The sequence below is a fragment of the Mastigoproctus giganteus genome, chromosome 14 (genome assembly GCF_048544385.1).
Source record: "Mastigoproctus giganteus isolate SK-2022 chromosome 14, ASM4854438v1, whole genome shotgun sequence".
Lineage (NCBI taxonomy): Eukaryota > Metazoa > Arthropoda > Arachnida > Uropygi > Thelyphonidae > Mastigoproctus > Mastigoproctus giganteus.
In genome coordinates, this window is record NC_143588.1 from 50,726,788 (window position 1) to 50,748,056 (window position 21,269).

General features: G+C 38.2%; 1 protein-coding gene across 1 annotated transcript in view; it reads left to right on the forward strand.

Annotated features, from left to right (window-relative positions):
- The window catches only part of LOC150075134 (leishmanolysin-like peptidase), an 807,866-nt gene that overhangs the window by 459,245 nt on the left and 327,352 nt on the right, over positions 1-21,269 (forward strand). The window contains 1 exon segment of the mRNA XM_090388304.1: positions 17,180-17,210. Coding sequence (XP_090244430.1) covers positions 17,180-17,210 — 31 coding nt within the window.

Consider the following 21,269-nt stretch of genomic DNA (forward strand, 5'->3'; position numbering starts at 1 on the left):
TGTAATAAATGCGTTCCTTAATAAGATCCGATCTGCAAATTTTATATACTGTACATAAATACAAATAAGTAAATAATCTTTATTGCGTAGTACAGTATTTAGAATAAATATGTAATACATATGCAAAAACCTCCGTGTTGGTATAGTTGCTTAGTCACTGGCACCCGTTTTAAAAGATCTGGTTTCGAGTTCCGCCTTAGAAATATATTTCTTTCCCTAAACAGGCAAACCGGCCTTGAACACCCCCGTCTACAGATTAGTATTAGTATTAATAGTGGCAAATGAGGGAAGAAAGCAAACTTACATCAGCCAAAAAAAAAAAAAAAAAGTCCCATCTCACCTATCCATCCCCTGTCTGTCTAGTTCTTCTTTGAATTTATTCAAATTATCCACTTCCACACAACGGTGTGGGTGGGGGATCATTGAAAGTTTATATTATTTTCTTATTTTATTTTTATTTTACAATTCTCTTTTTAACTTAACTAAAAATTTGAAATTACTTGAACACCCTATTGACGTCTTTATCACCCCCACATACGCAAATCTGACTACAATTTTCAGAAAATTCCAATTTCTAGGGTGTGTAAAGCGGTTGTTAGCAGAACATTAAAGTCACACATTTTTGTTTACAAAAATAAACAAACCTTTAATGAGCATACAACAACATTTACATAGATACAGCATTTATATAAAAGAAACAAATAATTACATACAAGCATCGCAATTCCCATATACATATGTAAACCATGCTACAATACACTACATTGTCTCTATCTCCTCAATTATTCTCGATATACGAATTATTAACATCAGTTTGTATCAATTGTATTTTACATAAAATCGACTCCACAATGATTACTCAATCATTCCTTTACCTTATCAATTTGTTTTTCTGTCTTTCTCTTACATCAATAATATTTACTTCAGCTCTTATTACTCCTTTAGAATATTTGTTCTAGCCTCTTACACATAAAACGTATTACATCTGGTACCCTCTTATCTCAATAACATTCCTTATAGGTCACCCATTCTGCCTTAATTAATATCTTAGATACCCTAGTTATCACCTTAGTCATCCCTCTTTACTCATGAGGTTTTTCTATTAATAAAATTTATTTCTCTTTGCACCTCACCTGATATGTTACCTTGTTTGGCACTTGGCCTAATTTAATGATATAGGTTAACCTATCCTTACAGTACTACCCTTATAAATATAATTTCTTTGCTAATTCCCTTATATTATTACTTTCCTTTTACTGCTCCTGAACCACCCTTACCTTTATTCATAATCATTAACAACAGGAATGTTCCTTTCTTTTACAAGGACTATCTATCACTGAATTGCTTACAGAGCTAGGTTATGAGTCCATGAGTTCAGGATTCAACAAAGAAACAAGGAACAGACTTACATTCCGACATCTCCGCTACTTCCAATTTCCTTGAGTTCAGGCTTCCTACGTGGCCGACAGGCTTACTCCAGTTCTGGGCCCTCTGGTTTTCCGTCGAGGCTGACAGACATGCGTTCACTGCTGAGGGCACTCCGGTTTCCTTTCGAGGCTGACAGGCTTGAGTTCACGGCTGGGGCACTCTTGACATGTATGTATTTGTCTTGGGCGGCACCTGGAACATTAGTTCATCTCCGCCTCGTTTCACTTTTAAATTAGAGGATTCTGCAGAAATGGCCAGAAGTGAACTATTTGGCTACCCGGAATCAGCAGGTCGGAGACGCGCCACCACCACCGCCACGGGAAGGTAGACCAGGGGCAACCAACCGGCGGCAGCAGAAGAGAGGGGCGCCAAGAACCCAACAAAGTACGAGCCAAAAATAGTAAAAAAAAAAAAAAAAAAAAAAAGGAACTTATACAGCTATATAAAGATTAAATACTGTACAAAAGATAACCTCAACAGATTGAGGTAAACACAGATAGCACTTTGAAATGTCAAAGTAAACAATGAAAGTAATCTTATGCATATTAACATAAAAAAAAAAAAAAACAAGTTCAAAGAAAATAATTAAGGATAACAGTACCATTCAACCCACAAGACTTTACACAAGCCCAGAAGCAGGCACAAACCTTATAAACAGTTGAGGTTAAATCCAGTAAGTCCTTCAGTTATTAGTAGCAAGGTCACAGTCAATAACCAATTACAAAGTCACAGTCATTTAACAGCCATCCGAGCAAAGGAGCACAGGAATTTTCATCGCCAAATTGAGTTGTAGTTGTAGGACACTTGTAGAGTTTCCAAAAAAAAAAAAAAAAAAACACACACAACACACAGAGCACAAGTCCAGAATTCTAGATCTTGTTGAGAAAATGGACGCCATTGCAGTGAAGGTAAAGAGTTGAGCTGAATTTGAAACATTCGCATGTGTAGTCATTGCCGAAAGGATTGCGAGCCTTTTATTGAAGGTTGCCTTAGCAAAATCTTGAAGGGCGCGGTAACTCGTGGCATTTGATACAAAATTAGGTTCCAATCCTGATGAAAAGTTGGGAATTGCATTCTGCAGAATTACTCGAAATTCATTGTATGAGGGATAAGAGTATAACCCGTGCGGCCAATCTTCCACACCGCCACAATGGCAGAGTTCCGTAGGAGATAAGCGAAATTTAAACAATTTCTTATTTAATGATCCGTGTCCTGATATCAAATAGGAGGTAAACAAGTCAAGGCTAAACCAGACTGTAGATTTTTTATCCGTAGAGAGTCAACTTCAGGAAAAAACTTACGCGTTACACTGCCCAGTGTTGTGCCATTTCACCTATTCTGCTACAAGTTGATCAACTTTTGCCAAATTCTTTGTCGTTCAGCTTTAACATCGACTTGAGTGTTAATAGAAATACCAAGGATCTGAGTGGGAATCTGACGTTTCAAGTGATAACATAAGCCTCTGAAAATTACGTAGAGATCGAGTGGTAACGTCCCGGCTAAAACCTGTAAATCAGGTGTTGAAACTGTTCGATAAATCTTCAAAATACAAAGTAACATTGTACGCTGGATTGACATCAATTTTGATTGAAATTGTACAGTCCGCACCCTATGGAACCAAGCGCCAGCAGCATAGGCAACCATAGGGAGAAACACAGAGTTATAGTAGATTCTTAAACATCTTCTAGAAAAACCCCACTCAGTTCTAGAAACTCTGACAAGAGCGCCTGTGAAATTTCTGATCTTAATTCGCAGATTGGATAAATGAGGGAGAAAGTTTAACTTGCTGTCAATAGTTATTCCCAAAAGTTTAATTTCCGTTATTAGAGGTATTTGTCTATTGTTTATTTTAACTCTTGGTGGTCTACGAACGTCTAATTTAGAGCCAAGGATCATAATTTTTGTCTTGGTGGAACTAATTTTTAACTTATTTTCAACTGTCTATTGTTGAAGATCAGATAGAACTTTCTCAGCGGATATTTCAATAGAAGACCTTGAATTGCCACCAACAAGGACTGTCAAATAATCCGCATATGCCATGATCTTCACGTTGTTAAAGGTTCGGGTAATCCAACCTTGCAGAACAAAGTTCCAGAAAAGTGGTCCCAATATGGAGCCTTGAGGACACCCTCGAAAGACCTGACGCAAAATTTGTCTGTACTTAGATCTTGCGGTGATAAATCTGTTAGAGAAATAGCTCTTAATTAGAAGATAAAGTTGCTGGGAACATTCGGCATGACGTAAACGTTCGAGGGCACTTTCCCACCAAAGGGAATCAAAAGCACCCTCGAAGTCAATAAAGATAGCAAGAGTATACTTGAAACTGGAGTGTTCAACAGAAGAAATGAAGTCTACAAGGGCGTCCTCGCAGGACCTTCCAGGAGTGAATCCGTATTGATTAGGCGCAATTAGTCCCCGTTCCAATAACATATTGTTTAATCGCAGGGCAATTAAACGTTCTAATAGCTTACCAAGGTTGGCCAATAAGGCTATAGGCCGATAAGACCTCGGTTCCTGGGGGGGGGGGGGGGGGCTTGTCTGGTTTCCTAATCAGCTTGATAAGGGCTGTCTTCCACAGATCTGGGAAAGTCCCAGCATCTAAACATTTATTGAAAAGTTGTAGAAGTATACTGGGCTTAATCTTGGCGATCCGTACAATAAAGGCACTCTCCAGCATGTTCATCCCTGGGCATTTCTTAACTTTCACTTGTTTGACCGCTGTGTCCAACTCGATGGCACTAAAAGCTCAGTCTTAATTGAAGAAACATACAGAGAATTGGCAGAACGAATATTAGTGTGAAAATCAGAGTCGGAGCTTACATTGTCCTGTAGAAAAAGATTATCTGGAATAATATTTACAGAATCCGTCAAGTTAGTGGTCTCCAGACCATTGTATATGATCGATCCATACACTTCTTGTGTAAATAATTTATTTCTTACAATTTTATAAAGTAGCTCCCACGGGTCTGCATTACCAGAGTTGTACACAAATTCTGTCCAAGTTTCCTTCTTCCTGGTAGCAGTTGCCTTCACATAACGTTTCTTGAGATCAACGTAATAATTATAAAAGATGCGAACATCAGCCTGAGACAAATGACGATTGCGCTGATAGGTGCGTCGAGCGTGGTGGACCTGTTTCCGAAGCGAAGATAATTCTGACGACCACCAGGAACAAGTTCTGGAATTGACACGTTTTTTCCTTGATGATTTATATGATGCATTCATCAAAATTTTTTGAATCTGTGTCGCAGCTTCAGACACAGACATGGCGTCAAAATGAGAGTTAATCAGTTTGGAGAGATCAGCATTTACAGAATATTCAAATATGTCCCAATTAATGTTATTAATTGAGAAGCGAACATACTCAGGCACACAGATACTCGAATCTGAGGGACGAGAAGGTATCGAGACCGAGAAAGAAATTGCCCGATGGTCACTTGTTGTCCAGTTAGGCTGTACAGTCCAATCGTTGATAGCTAGATTACAGAAGGAATTTGAAAAAGCGATATCAATGTTTGATTCTCCGGAGAAGCTGGAGAACGTAGCGAACTGTTGAGGTCTGTTAAAAATCTTCATATTATTATTAATAATAAATTCTTCCAGTAATTGCCCTCGAGCATCAGAGCGTGCACTAAACCAAAACTTAGGCTTGGCGTTTACATCCGCTGAAATAAGGACATTATGAGGACCCAGAAAATTCAATGTGGATTCTAAATAATTTAATGAGTTATTTAAGTCTTCAGATGGAGGGCAGTATATTGAGATGATATAAAAGGTCATGGTAGAATATGTGACAAGGATACAAGTTGCAGTTTGGTGACAGAGTCCATTAATGACAGTTACATCAATTTTGTCGTTTAATACAACAATACAAGTCTTCGGTTGCTAGTGAGCAGGTTGGATTACTCGGGTGGAAAGAGAATAACCTGTGATCTTTGAACGATCTCCCATTCGCCCTTTAGAAAAATATGGCTCTTGAATAGTGATGATGTCGATTGAGTTTTGTTCTGCTGTTAATCTAATCTCGTCCGAAACAACTCGAGAATGATGCCCGTTGATCTGCATAAATTTCAGATTAATAGACTGAACACTAGGCAAGTTCGTACTATTAATATCACCAGCAGGGGAACTATTTACACTATATACACTGGAATTGGGTGTGCTACTCATCAGCAATCCTCAGTCGTACTGTTTCCAAGGCCTTTTTGTAGACAGGACAGTTGCTATCTCTCACCGTATGGTGAAAGTCACGTTTTCCTCTCTTACAATTGATACACGATGGCTCTTCATTTTTATTAGGACACTCGTTAAACACATGACCACCATGCGCACAGTGACTGCAAGACGGGGACTCGTGCGAGCAGTACTGAGCGGTGTGACCATATCCCAAGCAGTGAAAGCATTTCGTCACAACAGTATAAGGTCTGTGTCTATGAGAACTCCAGGCAAGAAATATGCGCTCCAGAGTAATTATATGTTTGTAAATCTTGGGAGAAAAACTAACAGCCCAGTTTACAGATAAATTTGACCTTGATTTAGTTGAGAAACGAAAGAAAGTTCCGTTCTTAACCTCCTCAAATGTAAAATTCGAATCGCCAAGATTTTTGTTATATAAATTTTCAAGTATCTCGTCCCGTGTCAATTCCTTTGGGACATCATAAATCAGTACAGTGGGGTTTCCCTTTCGAGGAACACCTGAGCTGATACCTGCAGATGTAAAAGACTCCGAGGAGGACAAACACTCCAGATCTGCTTTAGAGGCCGTTTCCAGCAAGACTCCTTTGTTCCTCACTAGCCTAAGAGACTTGATCTTAACATTCTTTAAATCCGATTTAAGGGTTTTAGCCACCAATGTCTTAACGTCAGCACTTGACTTACAATCACTGTTTTCAGAAGCTCTAAGAATTAAGACATTGTCAGGAACTTTAGGAACATTTGCAGCGGAACGGGCAGCATCAGCAAAGGTCCTGACAATAGAGGTGTCAGTAGCGGCGTCTTCCTGCAAAGTTGAATCATCCGTGACAATCGGGGCAGGGGACGCATCATGTCTTAATGTAAGTTTGTCTGTAGAGGAACTGTCACTAACAGATTGTTTGGCCAAACAAGCCATATTTGTTGTTGTTATACCGGAAAATGTATTTATAACTCTTTCCAAAAGATTGGTACATGTATTTATTTCTATGTTTAGGGCCTTTAGCTTTTCGTTCTCTACAAGGAGATAAGTCGCAACAGTCTCCAAATTGAGCCATTTATCCATTATAGTGTTACCTGATTGCTTGGTAATCTTGTTGCCTTCATAAGAAAGGAAGCTAGAGAGATCCCGTCTCATTTTTGCAATTCGGTCGTATAAAATAAGAACATTCTGTCCCGGGTCGCTTTCCTGAACAGTTGTTAAATTATTTTTCTCCTCTGCACCTGCAGTCCAAGTTTATTACTAGAACGGAGCTCCGTCTGACGTTCTTTATCAAGAGTTGATTGTGAAAGAGAATCAGTAGCAACTTTTGAAGATGAACTTTCCTGGGAGGCAATAGTCGGTTCCTGTGATTGAGTCAATGGCACGTGATGGGTCAGAGGTGTTGAGATCTCACCAAGAGATGGCAACGGAGAAAATATATCAGCTGCAGTAGGTTGTTTATCATCCATGTTAACTGAAATCAGAAATATATGCGTAGAGCAGATTTAATATCTAAAAGTGATGTCACTGAGACAAAGAAGAGATTAACTTGAAAACTCTTCAGTCTTCGCGTAGTCCAGGAGAACAGACTCTTCAGGTCAGATTTTTGCAGTCTGGTAGCTGATCTTGGCATAAAATGGGGTGCTGTACAGATCTTTATGCAGATGGTGAAAATTTGCGACGCATGCGTGCTACTGAGACAAGCACTGCTGGCACTGGGTAAGTGTAAGAAGGAAGTAAACACCGGAGGCACAAAACGGTGAAACTGGTAGCTTCAATGCGACCAGTTTCACCGACACCCGTCCAAGGTCACGGAAGGGGGAAAACAGTCCCAATCAAATTAGCAACGATAGAGACTGCGGTGGTCAGGCAAAGGAGTGGCCACCTCCCAAAAGCTTCGGCTATGGCGCCTAAGCTGAGTGACCAAAGAACAATAGCACTGAGAAGAAAATGGAAGAAACTCGAAAGAAAGCTCTAATAACACAAAACTATGCTTACCAACAGAATCCTCAAGTTGTGATTATCCATTTGGTAACAAACTGCACTTTTAACACGAAATAAATCCATAGTTCTAACACGATAATACAGGAGCTAAAAATAACGTGACCGCTATCGCTCTTCATGCCATGCACTTGTGCACTCTTGACATATTATTATTATTATTATTTATTATTATTTTTAGGGTTGCCCGTAATTAAATACATTACGGGCAACCCTGGTCTCCAGCCACTGCAAATTGCAGTGGGTGGAGAGTAGGCACCTGCGCGGTGATCTGATTGAGGTGTATAAGGCCTTGAATGGGTTCAGCACGCTGAATTCTGATGGGATCCTTCCACTTGTTCAGATTACGAACCTAAGGGGGCATAAATTCAAATTAAGAAAAGACAGATGTAGAATAGATGTGCGGAAATTTGCCTTTAGCCAGCGGGTGGTTAACTGCTGGAACAAACTTCCATCTGTCGTTGTGGAAGTTGATAGGTTGAATAAATTTAAGGAGGAACTGGACAGGCATTTGGTGGGAATGGTGTGATTTTTTTTTTTTTTTGGCTGATGCTGCATAAGCTCATACATTTGCTTTCTTGCATCACATGCCACTACTACTACTACATTAATCCGTATTTTGTGTCTGTAAATTGCGTATGTTCTATGGTTGATTTGCCTGTTTTGCTGGACGAAAAAACACCAGTTACTGGGGAGAAAAACCTTGCTATCTACTCCTGAGACCAACTAACTCAGCCACGGAGTGAAAAAAGCCCATTAAAGTTCCTCGCGTCATCGACGGGATTCGAACCCAGGCCTTTTCCACCCGGTGTGGGGAGGACGGTGACGATACCACTGTGCTACCCGCGCAGACTTGTGCACTCTTGACATGACGCGCCTTCTTGTGTAGACGATATATTCACAAGTGTACATATCTGGCTCATTCTCTTTACAAGGGCATACATTACCAACCTCGCCTACCTCCACTTCAACCCACACTCACGACCTTCTCCCCTTTTACCACACCACACAGAAGTCAGACACAGAATGCTCCTTCTCAATTTTTCTCTCCCCGAACTTTACACTTCCCTTCAAGTTTGGCATGCCCTCCCCCCAAGGACTCCAACCAATCTTCTTTATCTGTTTAAATTTACGTTCCTTTCCATTTGCTAACACAATTCTCCCAAGCTGTCTCCCTAGCAACTAACCCTTTTCTCGAACTTTCTTATTTTTTTCTCACAGGCAGCATGACCCTTTCATGTCCACCAGCAACCTCCAAAAGCACTCATTTTCGTTTCACACCTTTCTCTCTAAAAGTATCCCAACACCCAAAATTCAGTCAGCCTGACGCCGGTTTATTTGAGGCGAACACTGGACGGCCACTCAGTTCCTGTTTTGTTCTAACAGTGTCATAGATCAAAGGAGGCGCTTTGTATAATCCCGTTTCACGTCCTATTGTTCTTCCCTACGCAACCCCTTCACGCTCGTTCTCATATGGCACCCCTTTACCTAGTCCTGCTGTCCCTGTTTGCTCTCTCATATTATTTGAATTACTTGTTTATCCCTTTGCTACTGTTCTTAATTCTCACGCTTAAACTATCCATTACTAAATCTAGCGTTCTTCAAACATTAACTTTACTTCCAGCAAACATATTTTTATTTTAATTTGTAAGATTTTAAATCTTACAACGGATTGAAGTTTTTGCCAGCAATCAACCACCTTTTGGCTGAAGGCAAACTTCCGCACATGTATTCTGCAATCATTTTTCCTCAATTTGAATTTATGCCCCTCATGTTCACAGTCTGAGCAAGAGGAAGAATCCCATCAGCACCGAGTTTGCTCAAACCTAAGCACCTTAATCAGATCTCCTCATAGATGCCTAGACTCCAGATGCTGCAATTTGCAGAAATAAAGCCTTACACACTGGCGTAGTGCGGGAAGTTACCTATGTAAATTTCCAGGATTATGAACCTGCCTTCGGGTGGACTATGTATACTTACATATGCATATATAGTATGTAGCCAGGAACCCTATTTTAATGAGCATTTACATAAAATTGGTTAACTTGATGGGGTTACTAAAAGCTTGACATTAAGATGAACAATTCAGATTAGCACGGAGAACAGAAAATAATAGAACGAGATTAAAATTAGGTTTGTACATATACAGCAAATTGTAAAGTGATTACTTTAAGAAATTAGATCCTCATATTAAACAGTTTTAACATTACATAGTAAATTTAACCAACAGATATTCATTCATTTCTATTTAACAATGTGTGCAGGGAGATTAAATATACTACTTGCATGTCATAATAATGTAAATATTTCTTTTGCGCCGCCATCTTATAATATTTTTTGACTAATAATTAATTTCGCTATTTATGCTGACAATGTAAAAATTGTTGATTCCCCGGTAGGGCGTCGACGAGAGCCAGCACAGGGCTTGGGGGGGGGGGGGACTGCCTTACTAGGCTGACTCACCTAACCCCAATTATGGACGCTCCTGTCTTCCCCAACCAGCATGATAGTTATATTGGTTGGGGAATACAGATGTTGAAAAGCTGAAAGAATTTCAATAACTTGCTAACATTGGATTAAGATTAAATCAATAAAAATCTGAACATAAGAGTGTTACTCCCAAGGAGAAGAACGAACCATCATTCAAGTGAAGTTGAACTGAAATTCTCTTAATAAGGTAACCTCACATCTCGATCTTTGCCTGTGGGACGATGCACTCAACTTCCCATCCCACTTTGCCCACACCAAGAGGAAAACCTGGTTGCAATGGGGCTAGGTTTTCCGCAATGTTCAGTTCACAGAACTGAACATCGTAACACAATTTTGAAGAATTTATCCCAGTTCAACAGATTCGATCTACTCGAGGAGAATGCGACGGAATTTGTAATCGGTAACCATTTTCTGCAGATTAATTCCAAGACTGAGCAGCGCCCGAATTTTGGGGAGTGCTTGGGCAGGTAGGAAACGATTACACAGTTTCAGCCGGTTGTATTTGAGGATTAGTGTTGGGCGTCTGACCTCAAGGATGGCAGAGGATTGTGCTGACAGAAATCCCAGATGTTTGGGGCATTAATCACGCCTGTGTACATTTTTACTGTAGTCATTAAACGCCTGCTGCCAATTAACTTAGGGAGCCTAGGTACATTTAGCTGCTCAGCCATGTCAGTTCTCAATTGAGGGGGTCGGCGATGCTTATTTGTGGCCATTCACACGTGAACACCGGTTTTTAAAGTGCTTATTCACACGCGAACACCAGTTTTTGAAGTGAGGGCGACGCAGATGCCCAGATTTCAGCAGCGTATAAAATAACCGGATAAGCAGTGGTTTGAAGGTATCTAGTAGTCGTTGCGTCTTCGTTGGAATGAAGTAAGTGTTGCTTCGCTCTCCAGCATAGGGTGTTAAATCGCTTCCGGAGGTATTCTGTGTGCTCATCGAATCTCAGCTTTGGATCAAAATTGACACCGAGGTCCTTATAGCAGGTAACTACTGGGATGAGAGTGCCAGAAACTGATGGATGAATAACTTTTGGTGTTGAATAACTCGTTGCTGTTTCATCGAGTAAATCATTATTGGAGATTTTGAAGGGTTTAGTTTAACCCAAACATCTTTAAGTAAGTTGAAAGAGCGGTAAAGTTCTCAGTGATTGAAGATGTAATTACTTTGGGTTTGCAGACGGTGGGATTAAGGTAAGGAACTTTATATCATCAGCGTATATTAGAGCATCATGATGGTAACACATTGTGGGGGGGATGTTTTATTATTTTATTATCTTTAATTTATTTGCAATTTTCTTATTAACTTAACTAAAAATTTTAAATTCGCTGAACACACTATTGACGTCTTTATCACCCCCATATACGCAAATCTGACTACCAATTTCAGAAAAATTCCAATTTCTAGGATGTGTAAAGCGGTTGTTAGCAGAACATTAAAGCCATACATTGATTTACAAAAATTTACAAACCTTTAATGATCATAAAACAACATTTACATAAATGCAGAATTTACATAAAAGAAACAAATAATTACATACAACCATCCCAATTTCCATATACATGTGTAAACCATGCTACAATACACTACACTATCTCTCTCTCTCTCTCCACAATTATTCTCAATATACGGATTATTAACATCAGTTTGTATCAGTTATATTTTACATAAAATTGACTCCGCAATGATTACTCAATCATTTCTCTTACATCAATAATATTTACTTCAGCTCTTATTACCCCTTTAGAATCTTTGTTTCTAGCCTTTAACATATGAAGCGTATTACCTGGCGCCTCCGTAGCTAGGTGGGAAGGAGCAGCAGCAGTGCGTAGCACACACTTCTTGATTAGACCGGGGTTCGAGCCCGTCACCACCAAATACGGAGGATGCGGAGGTCAGGGAATGACCACCGCATATCCCGGAGCAATATGGCCTTAGTTGCTAATGCTCTTAAAAATCAAATAACAAACAGCGTATTACATCTGGTACCCTCTTATCTCAATAACATTCCCCATAGGTCACCCATTCTACCTTAATTACCATTTTACTTACCCAGGTTATCATATTAGTCATCCCTCTTTACTCATGAGGTTTTTCTATTAATAAAATTTATTTCTCCTTACACATCACTGATATGTTACCTTGTTTGGCACTTGACTTAATTTAATGACATAGGTTAACCTATCCTATTTACAGGGCAAATATAAATATAATTTCTTTGCTAATGCTAATTCTTTTATATTATTACTTTGATTTTACTACTCCTGAACCACCCTTACATTTATTCATAATCATTAACAACAGGAATGTTCCTTTCCTTTACAAGGGACTATCACTCAACTGCTTAGAGCTAGATTATGAGTCCTTGAGTTCAGGATTCAATAGAGAAACAAGGAACAGTCTTACTTTCCGACATCGCCGCTACTTCCAATGTCCTTACGTTCAGATTTCCTACGTGGCTGACAGGCTTACTTAGGTTCTTGGGCACTCCGGTTTTCCTTCGAGACAGGCTTGCGTTCACTTCAGGGGCACTCTTGACATGACGCACCTTTTTTGTGTAGACGATGTATTCACAGGAGTACATACTTGGCCCATTCTCTGTGGTCGGCAGTAGAACCCATCAGCAGTTCGTTCACGAGGTTTCCTTCAGACTCTTCACAAGGGCCTACATTACCAAACTCTCCTACTTCTATTTCAACCCACAACTGAGGACCTTCACCCCTTAGACCACACCACACAGAAGTCAGACACAGAAAGCCCTTCTCTCTCTCTCCATTTTTCTCTCCCCGAACTTCACTCTTCTCTTCAAGTTTGGCACACCTCCCCCAAGGACTCCAACCAATCTTCTTTTTCTGTTTAAATTTCCGTTCTTTCCTATTTGCTAAACACAATTCTCCCAAGCTGTCTCCCCAGCACACAAACCAACCCTTTTCTAAAACTTTCTTCATGACCCTTTCATGTCCACCGGCAACTTCCAAAAACACTCATTTTCGTTTCACACCTTTCTCTCTAAAAGTATCCCAACACCCAAAAATCAGTCAGCCTGACGCCAGTTTATTTGACGCGAACACTGGACGTCCACTCATTTCCTGTTTTGGTTCTAACGGTGTCATAGATCAAAGGAGGCGCTTCGTATAATTCCGTTTCACGTCCTATTGTTCTTCTTTAAGCAACCCCTTCATGCCTGTTTTCAAATGGCACCCCTTTACCTAGTCCTGCTGTCCCTGTTTGCTCTCTCGTATTATTTGAACTACTTGTTTACCCCTTTGCTACTATTCTTAATTCTCACTCTTAAAACTGTCCATTACTAAATCTAGCGTTCTTCAAACTTTAACCTTACTTCTAGCAAAAAACAAATATTTTTATTTTAAATTTGTAAGAGCTATATCTTACAACACGAACGGAATTAGAATGGTTGAGAAAAGAAGGTCAGACAGGATGCCACCTAGTGGGACTCCTGCAATGATTTTCCTTGTAGAGTGAGTTTCTTCATTGTGAGGTGGACACTGCTATGCCTCAATAAAACAGTGAATAAAGCTAGTAGATCTCCATTTATCCTGAAGAAGAATTCCAGAAGGCTGAGAAGGGCTGTGACGTGTGAGCTCTCAAAAGCAGCTTCAATATCGGCATACACAATAGCTAATTCGGATTTAGTTTCGAAGGCCTGAAGAATTGATGTCTGTGCCGCCATGAGGTTTGTTATGGTGGATCTGTTTGCAACTGCAAAGTGAAACTGTTTCGGTTTCTGTGGAATCAGCTGTTTGTTTAATGCTGGAAGGAGTATCGTTTCAAGGAGTTTGAGGAGGGTGGAAGTTGAGATTGGTCTGAAATCTTTTGGACTTGTTGGCGCTTGAACCTTATGCAGTGGACTCACAGAATATTCATTCCATTGAGCAGGGAAAACTTGTGTGGAAAGAATCGAGTTGTAGATTGAGAGCAATGCATCTAGAATGTAGAGGCTAAGACACTTAATTATGAAATGAGGTATTTTATCTCGGCCTGCTGTACTAGATGGACGCAGGGAGTTTATAGCATTTATTAGTTGCTGTCTTGTGATAGTGATAATGGAGAGGTCATCAGTAGGAGCAAATTGAGAGTTTTGGAGAGGAATTTCTGCAGAAGCGGAATTGGCTTTGAATCTTTAAGTGTAGTCCATCCAGTTATCTAAATCAAGATTTGGATTAATGACACAGTGTCTGGATGAGTATGGCACTTTTCCTTTAGACAAGGTAGCATTAGTGTATCTCTTTATGGCTGATGCCTTGAGTCGGTTGAAAATCGCTCTTGCTCTGGAATACAGGATCCAAACTTGGGTTGTGCCAAAGATTTTCCATTGCCTGTGAAGGTATTGCTTATTGTGGAAACTGCGCGCTAAATTATGTGAAATAATTTCACATAATTATGTATATTGCTTATTGTGGAAACTGTATTACGTGAAAATATGATTTAGGGATATTGTAGATTCAGTATCATCAGATTTAGCAATAATATCAATAGAAAATGAAATATGCAATTGAATCTGAAGAAAATTATTAGATAATTTTCATTGGAGAAAAAAAGATGAGAGATTTTTGTTGCCTTCACATATTTCACCTTTATTTTTATATCGAAATATATTATTTTTATAATTAATAAATATTTTTGGTTTTTCATTATAGTTATATTATATATTTATAATATTTTATATATATACTGTATTAAAAATATTAATAATAAAAATTTATATATTGAAGTACATTTTATGTAATAACTTTTTACATAAAAGAGGTCGTCAAAGCTTATTTTGCTCAGAGGCTCAAAAATACCTCGGCTCGGGTTGTATGTTATGTCTTCAGTCTATACAATTTTTGGTATAGGCAGGAATTAGCGAATATTTAGAATCACGTTCTGACTGGTGCAATAATTGCTGCTTTTAATTTGTGCATTGTATGAACACTATGCAGGCCGTCTAAATATACTCTTATTCTAGTGTGATAATCTTTGTAATTATCAAGATAAAACCTAGAAGCAAACGTTTTTCTGTTTATGACCCTGAGAGCAACTCAGTTAGGTTTCTCATTCAAGTCCATTTGACCCTGGCTGCCGTAGAAGATTTTGTGGCCTTAGCCCAGAACCGTAGTTTAATCACCAGCAGTCTGTGTTCTTCAACCATTTCGTACAGTTTGATTTACGTTACACTGATCGACGTAGTCCCCGTGGTGACATAGCTGTCCACCTCGAAGTTCATAAATAGATCTTGACTTTCGTTTCGCAACGGTTTGTTGCGCAATTTCAAATGGTGTAGGACAAAGCTAGCGCCATCGCGCGGTAGTTAATTCCCTCCTCGCACACGATAAAGGCCCTTTGCTAGTGTCTTATCAGGTTCATACAGGAGTGTCGAACTTGGAGTTTTCAGAATGGCCTGTCAGCGATCTGTTCTGATAGCACAACTACTACCCCTTTTAGACAGGGATTATTTTAAGGGTCACTGACTTAAAGCAGAGCATGGGGTTCTGTTTAGTACCATATATTTTCTCGTAACACCTGCAACTTCAGATAGGCCTGCTTACCCAAACCTTGCCCCCTCGTGTGATGGAGCACGGCTGTAGTTTCGCGAAACTTTAATCAATAAATAGAGAGTAAACATCCAGCACAACTACGGATTTTCCGTTGCTGGGGAAACGGCGAAAGAGTATGGTATTAAAGTTCATGGAGTGTTTGTGTGTGAATTACGCATTTAGAACGACAGGATTACTACATAATTTAATAATGTTCTCCAAGTTTGGAAACCGACGTGAGTGTTAGGATACATTTGCCTCATCTGCCACCCTCAAGTGTTTTAACTCTGAAGAAAATTCACAATTACTAGATCCCAGGAGTGCCCACCAAAGTACTTGCTTGACAATTGTTTATATTAGAGATTTCTGTAATTTTGAAACAGGTTCTCGTTCCGTTTACTGTAATTCTTAGATTCAGAGAACACATAAACTTGCACGGTTGATCAACCCGCGACTCGCGTGCCACTTAGGGCATCCACAGTTCTTTGCCGCGTGCCCCACGATGTGAAAAGGAGTAACATAAAATAATAATAATAATAATAATAATAATAATAAACAATAAATATAATATATAAAAATATATATATATTGTATATATACACTTTTAAATCTCTGTCCTTTATAGTGTACATACTGTATCACATGACAATGTATTTTCGCGGATATGGGAGAACCTCAAGTGCCGTTTGACCCGAAAACATATATACTGTATATGCGCAATCAACGTAAAGGCATATGTACAGTTTGAATTCTAATTTTATTGCCAGAAATTATCACCCGGGTGAACCTGTGGTTTATATTTATCGCATTTTAGCATTAATTTGGGGCGGTAACTGGAGCCACAAGTCATGAGCTCCTAATGAGATCGATTGTGTAAGGACGGATATCGAACGAGGATTTTATTCTCAAATCCGTTGTGGCTATCCCAGTGATTATGATCGCAATTTTTACACATTGTTTTGGAAAAAAAAAAAAGGTTTCCGTTTCTTTTTTTTTTTTTTAATACCGTCTTTTTTTTTTCTTTTTTTTTTATAGGGAAATTTTTGTATTTCAAACTAAAGTGATCAACGAAAAACGCAATTTACAGTACAGGTTACCCTATCAGTAATATCCAGACACTTACATATTTACAAATATCGAACATCTGTGGTTTGTGTTCGAACAGCAACTCCGATCTGCGGCGTCTCATCCACGGACCTTACAGGAGTTAAAGGATCTGCTGGTTACGTGTTCATACCAGATACCACAAGATAAATTTAGAAATCTTGTAGCGTCCATGCCTCGCCGGGTACGAGCTGTTTTGGCTGCACGTGGAGGACCAACGTCATATTAATTAAGTAGGTGGTCTTAATGTTTTGGCTCATTGGTGTATGTATTGAGAAAGAAAAAAAATTAGACTATGTCATTTCTTTATTAGTAAAATTTGTTTCACGTATTTTACCCTATGAATTTCTCTTATTTAAAACGTGATATAATTAAATAACCAGTTTGTCATCTCTGTTCCAATGCAGTTAGTAGATTGAGCAAATGATGTTTTTATTTCCAGGTTACCAAAAGAAAAATTTGAAGTAATTAATGTAAGTATAATAAACTTACTTTACTGTTTAAACATATTACTGTTTAAAATTATTTAATAGATAATACATTGATTTCCATTAATGGAAGTTTTATATAGGAGTTTTAATGAGTGTTTGAGTATTTACTCAAACTTTATACTTTTGGTGGTGGGAGATGAAAGGCATGAATAATCTCAAAACATCAGCAGAAATGCCCTATTATTTATTCCGTTTTCAGGTCTAGGGATTGATTGGCAATATTATTAGTGGCTATGCAGTGTAAGTAACCCAGATGCTTTTGCTGCACTGGCCAAAAAATAAACATGATTTCTCTCTTCCCATAGGGACTTATCCAGCAGGCCTTTGAATTTACTTAAGTCTTCAGCTTCAACCACCCATGAAGGTAACTTATTCCAGTGATAACTTGCTGATTAAAAAGTTTTTCCATAATCTAATGTATAATTCCCCTCAGTTTTAATTTATGCTCCTTGGTTTTATTGTCATTTAATACTGTGAAAATTTCACTTTCATTCATTGTATGGCCCCTCAGAATCTTGTAAACCACATTGAAATTTCCCACCCACCAAGGTTCTTATATATCAAGTTCTGTAGCCCAATTATTTAAGTCTCTCCTAATATGGGCATACTTTTGCTGATATCACCAGGTACATTACTCAGGCTCCAGGTGCCAAGCGATTCTTGAGGCAAAGTGATCTTCTGTGCTATTTGTACTTCAATTCGTAGAGTGATTTTCTAAAGCGACTGAGTTTTTCCTTGTTGGCACACCCAGGGTCCTGAGCTGGATATCATCATTCTTCTCTTTCTTGGTGATTCCCTTCTAGTTCTGTCTCTCTCTCTCTCTCAGGGTAACTCGGGGAATTTTTTTTTTGGCTGGTGCGGCATTAGCCTCAGGCTTCCTTGCACCATATATCTAATAATAATAAAATAATTACATAAGTCTTTCTCTTGATTAGCTCTACTTTTTAAAAGTATAAAAAGAGAGCCAGGAAAAGGAAAGTACCTTTTTCTTTACTCTTATTAGTTACTAATTGTACTAATTTCTATGCTTGGCCACAAGCGGCACTGCTCCTGCCTCCCCATGGCGGGGCTGGTAACCTGGATGGAAAAGCAAATCCCCCAGAGCGTAAAGGAGCCAACATGGATACAGAAAATTATCCAGCATTAGAGCCTCCGAGCTCAAATACCACAGATTGGTATAACTCTGATGAATGTAACGTGCATCATAAGTGCCTAAAAAAAAGACAATCACCAACCGGATTATCCAACTTTAATTATCATTCATTCCTTAAGTAGTCAACCAGTGAGCAAACTCTCTCCATTTATGATACAGCGATTTCTAGAAAATGCTGCTGGATTTCCTAAAATGGTTAAGAGATTACAATCAGAGGATTTACTTGTCGAAACGACACAGTCCAAACACTCAGAATTGTTGTTAAAGGTTACAACTTTTGGGGGAATTCCCATTAAAATCTCTCCCCACACAATCCTAAATAGTTCTAAGGGTATTATTTCTGAGTGGGATCTGTTGAATGTAACGGAAAAGGAGATTGTCAAAGAGCTTGTAAAAGTTGCAACTATTAATAAATTTCCTTTGAACTATAACACCACTCTGGATAACATTCCAAAGGTTTTTGGAAGAGTTGTTATATTGTATTAAGTAAACAATTGCTACACTTTATTAACACTATATTCAAAACCAGGCATTTACCCATCAATCTCAAGGTAACTACAATTTGTCCCTTCTATAACAAAAGGCGATGGAGGTAATACTGCCTCTTTTAGGCCTATCCACAAAACTAGCCTAGTGACTAAAATTATAGAACATATTGTTTATAGACAGCTTACTGCCTTCTTACACAATAAATTTCATTTCTCTCATCACGGTTTTATTGAAGCAAGGTCGACGATCAGAAATTTACTTACAGTGGAACATGACATTAGGGAAGCCCTTAACAAAAACAGACAGCTGGACATCCTCTATATAGATCTTCAAAAATCTTTTGACACAGTTTCCCATAAAATTTTATGTAATAAACTTGCTCAACTGGGTGTAATAGGACTTCCTCTTACTTGGTTTCAGAACTATTTTGTAATCGGAAAAGTATTATTTGTTATAATGACATTCATTCAGAGCTCAATAATATACAAAGGGGTGTTCCACAGGGTTCCTCTCTTGCCCTTTACTTTTCAGTATTTTTCTTAACAATATATCTTCTTGTCTACAGAAAGCTGATTCTTACCTACGCTGATTACATGAAATTGTACAAAGCAATTAATCAATCTTTGGATTGTGAGGAACTGCAAAAAGGTATTCAATTGATATACCAATGGATTAAAAGTCATGGACTAAATGTGAATTTTGATAAATGTCATGTCATTACCATTTCAGATCCTCATAAACAATTTGTCATCTGTCACAATTACTCTTTAGAATCTTTGCATATTAAAAGAACTCATTAACTTAAAGATTTAGGGATTTTAAGAACTAGTAATGGCACTTACACAACTCATGTTATTAAATTAACTGCCAGAGCCTCTAAATTACTTGGCTTAATCAAAATCAAAATATGCCAAAGCTTGCTTATACATCATTTGTTCGTCCAATTCTGGAATACAAAACGCAAGTGTGGATCCCTTTTTGGTATAAATAATATTAATACGCTCGAAAGGGTTCAAAAATCTCTCATCAGATTCTTAGTTTATAAATCAGATTTAGACTATTTTATGCATAAATATAAAGATTGGTGTAAAATTTTTAACCTTCCCATGTTAAGAGATAGAAGGAATATGTTTGATTATATCCTTCTACATTCGATTCTTCAAGGCAAAATAGATGCTCCATTGTTACTGTCATATATTAACTTCAATTGTCCATCTAGGCCTTTGAGGGAATATAAATTATTTTACATTTCTAAATTTAGGACAAATCATCTTAAATTTGAATTTTTCAACAGAACAGTTGCATTGTTAAGGAAATTGCATTGAAAATAAAATTGATATTTTTATTAATAAAACCAGTGTTAAAAATGAATATCACAAACTGTTTTGTATTAATTCTTTATATTTTAACTTTACTGAAGATTATATGTTTTACTTTTATATTTATATGTTATTTTGCTTATCAAACTGTTTTTCAGAAATGTATGGCTTTTTGCTGTTTTTTTGTGATTAATAAAAAAAAAAAAAAAAAAAAACCTGCAAAATCAAAAGGTCATTCAAGCTAAAAGAATACTGACTCATAGGGATGGCAATCTCATTCCAAAATGCAGCATAATACTCACTTTTAATACTCCAAACTTGCCAAATACTGTTAAAGCTGGTTATCTAAATTGTCATATCTGCCCCCATATTCCAATACGCCGTTATAAGTGCCAAAAATTCGGACACTCTCAGACAACATGTCGAGGAAATAATGTATGCCCAAAATGTGGTTCCCAAGAACACTCTCAAACAGATTGTACTGCAGCATCTCCAGTTTGCCCAAATTGCAAGGAGATCATCCTGCATATTCGAAAAACTGCAATTTATGGAAGCTTGGAAAAACAATACAGAAATATAAAGTCGAACATAAGGTGAATATTAAGAACCCAGACAACAAATAGTGAAAGATAATCCAGCATGTACACATGCTAATGTTATAAAGAAATGTCACCCGGTTGCGACTCAAACCAATAACTCAATTCCACCTAACAAATCGCTTGCTGAATGGGCTAGAGCTATGCTTTCAGTTCCTCAGCCATCTGTGAAGCAAAACAATAAAGATCAAACATGTAATACTCCCATTTCCATCCCTTCTACTAGTGGATCAAGTCCCAAAGTGAGACCAGGGTGGGAAAAGCTGAATCCTCTGCTAAGAACCAAACTAATACTGCAGTAATGGACATAGATGACACAACACAAGAAGAACCTATATTAGAAATTAATGTTGAAGAAGATATGGACACTGGACGTCCTAACTTTCCAAAAAAAGATCGCCATAAGGCTACTGCCTCTAAAAAGCAACCAGATCACCCTACCACAAAAGACTAAATAGTGCAGTGCATTTTACAATGGAATTGT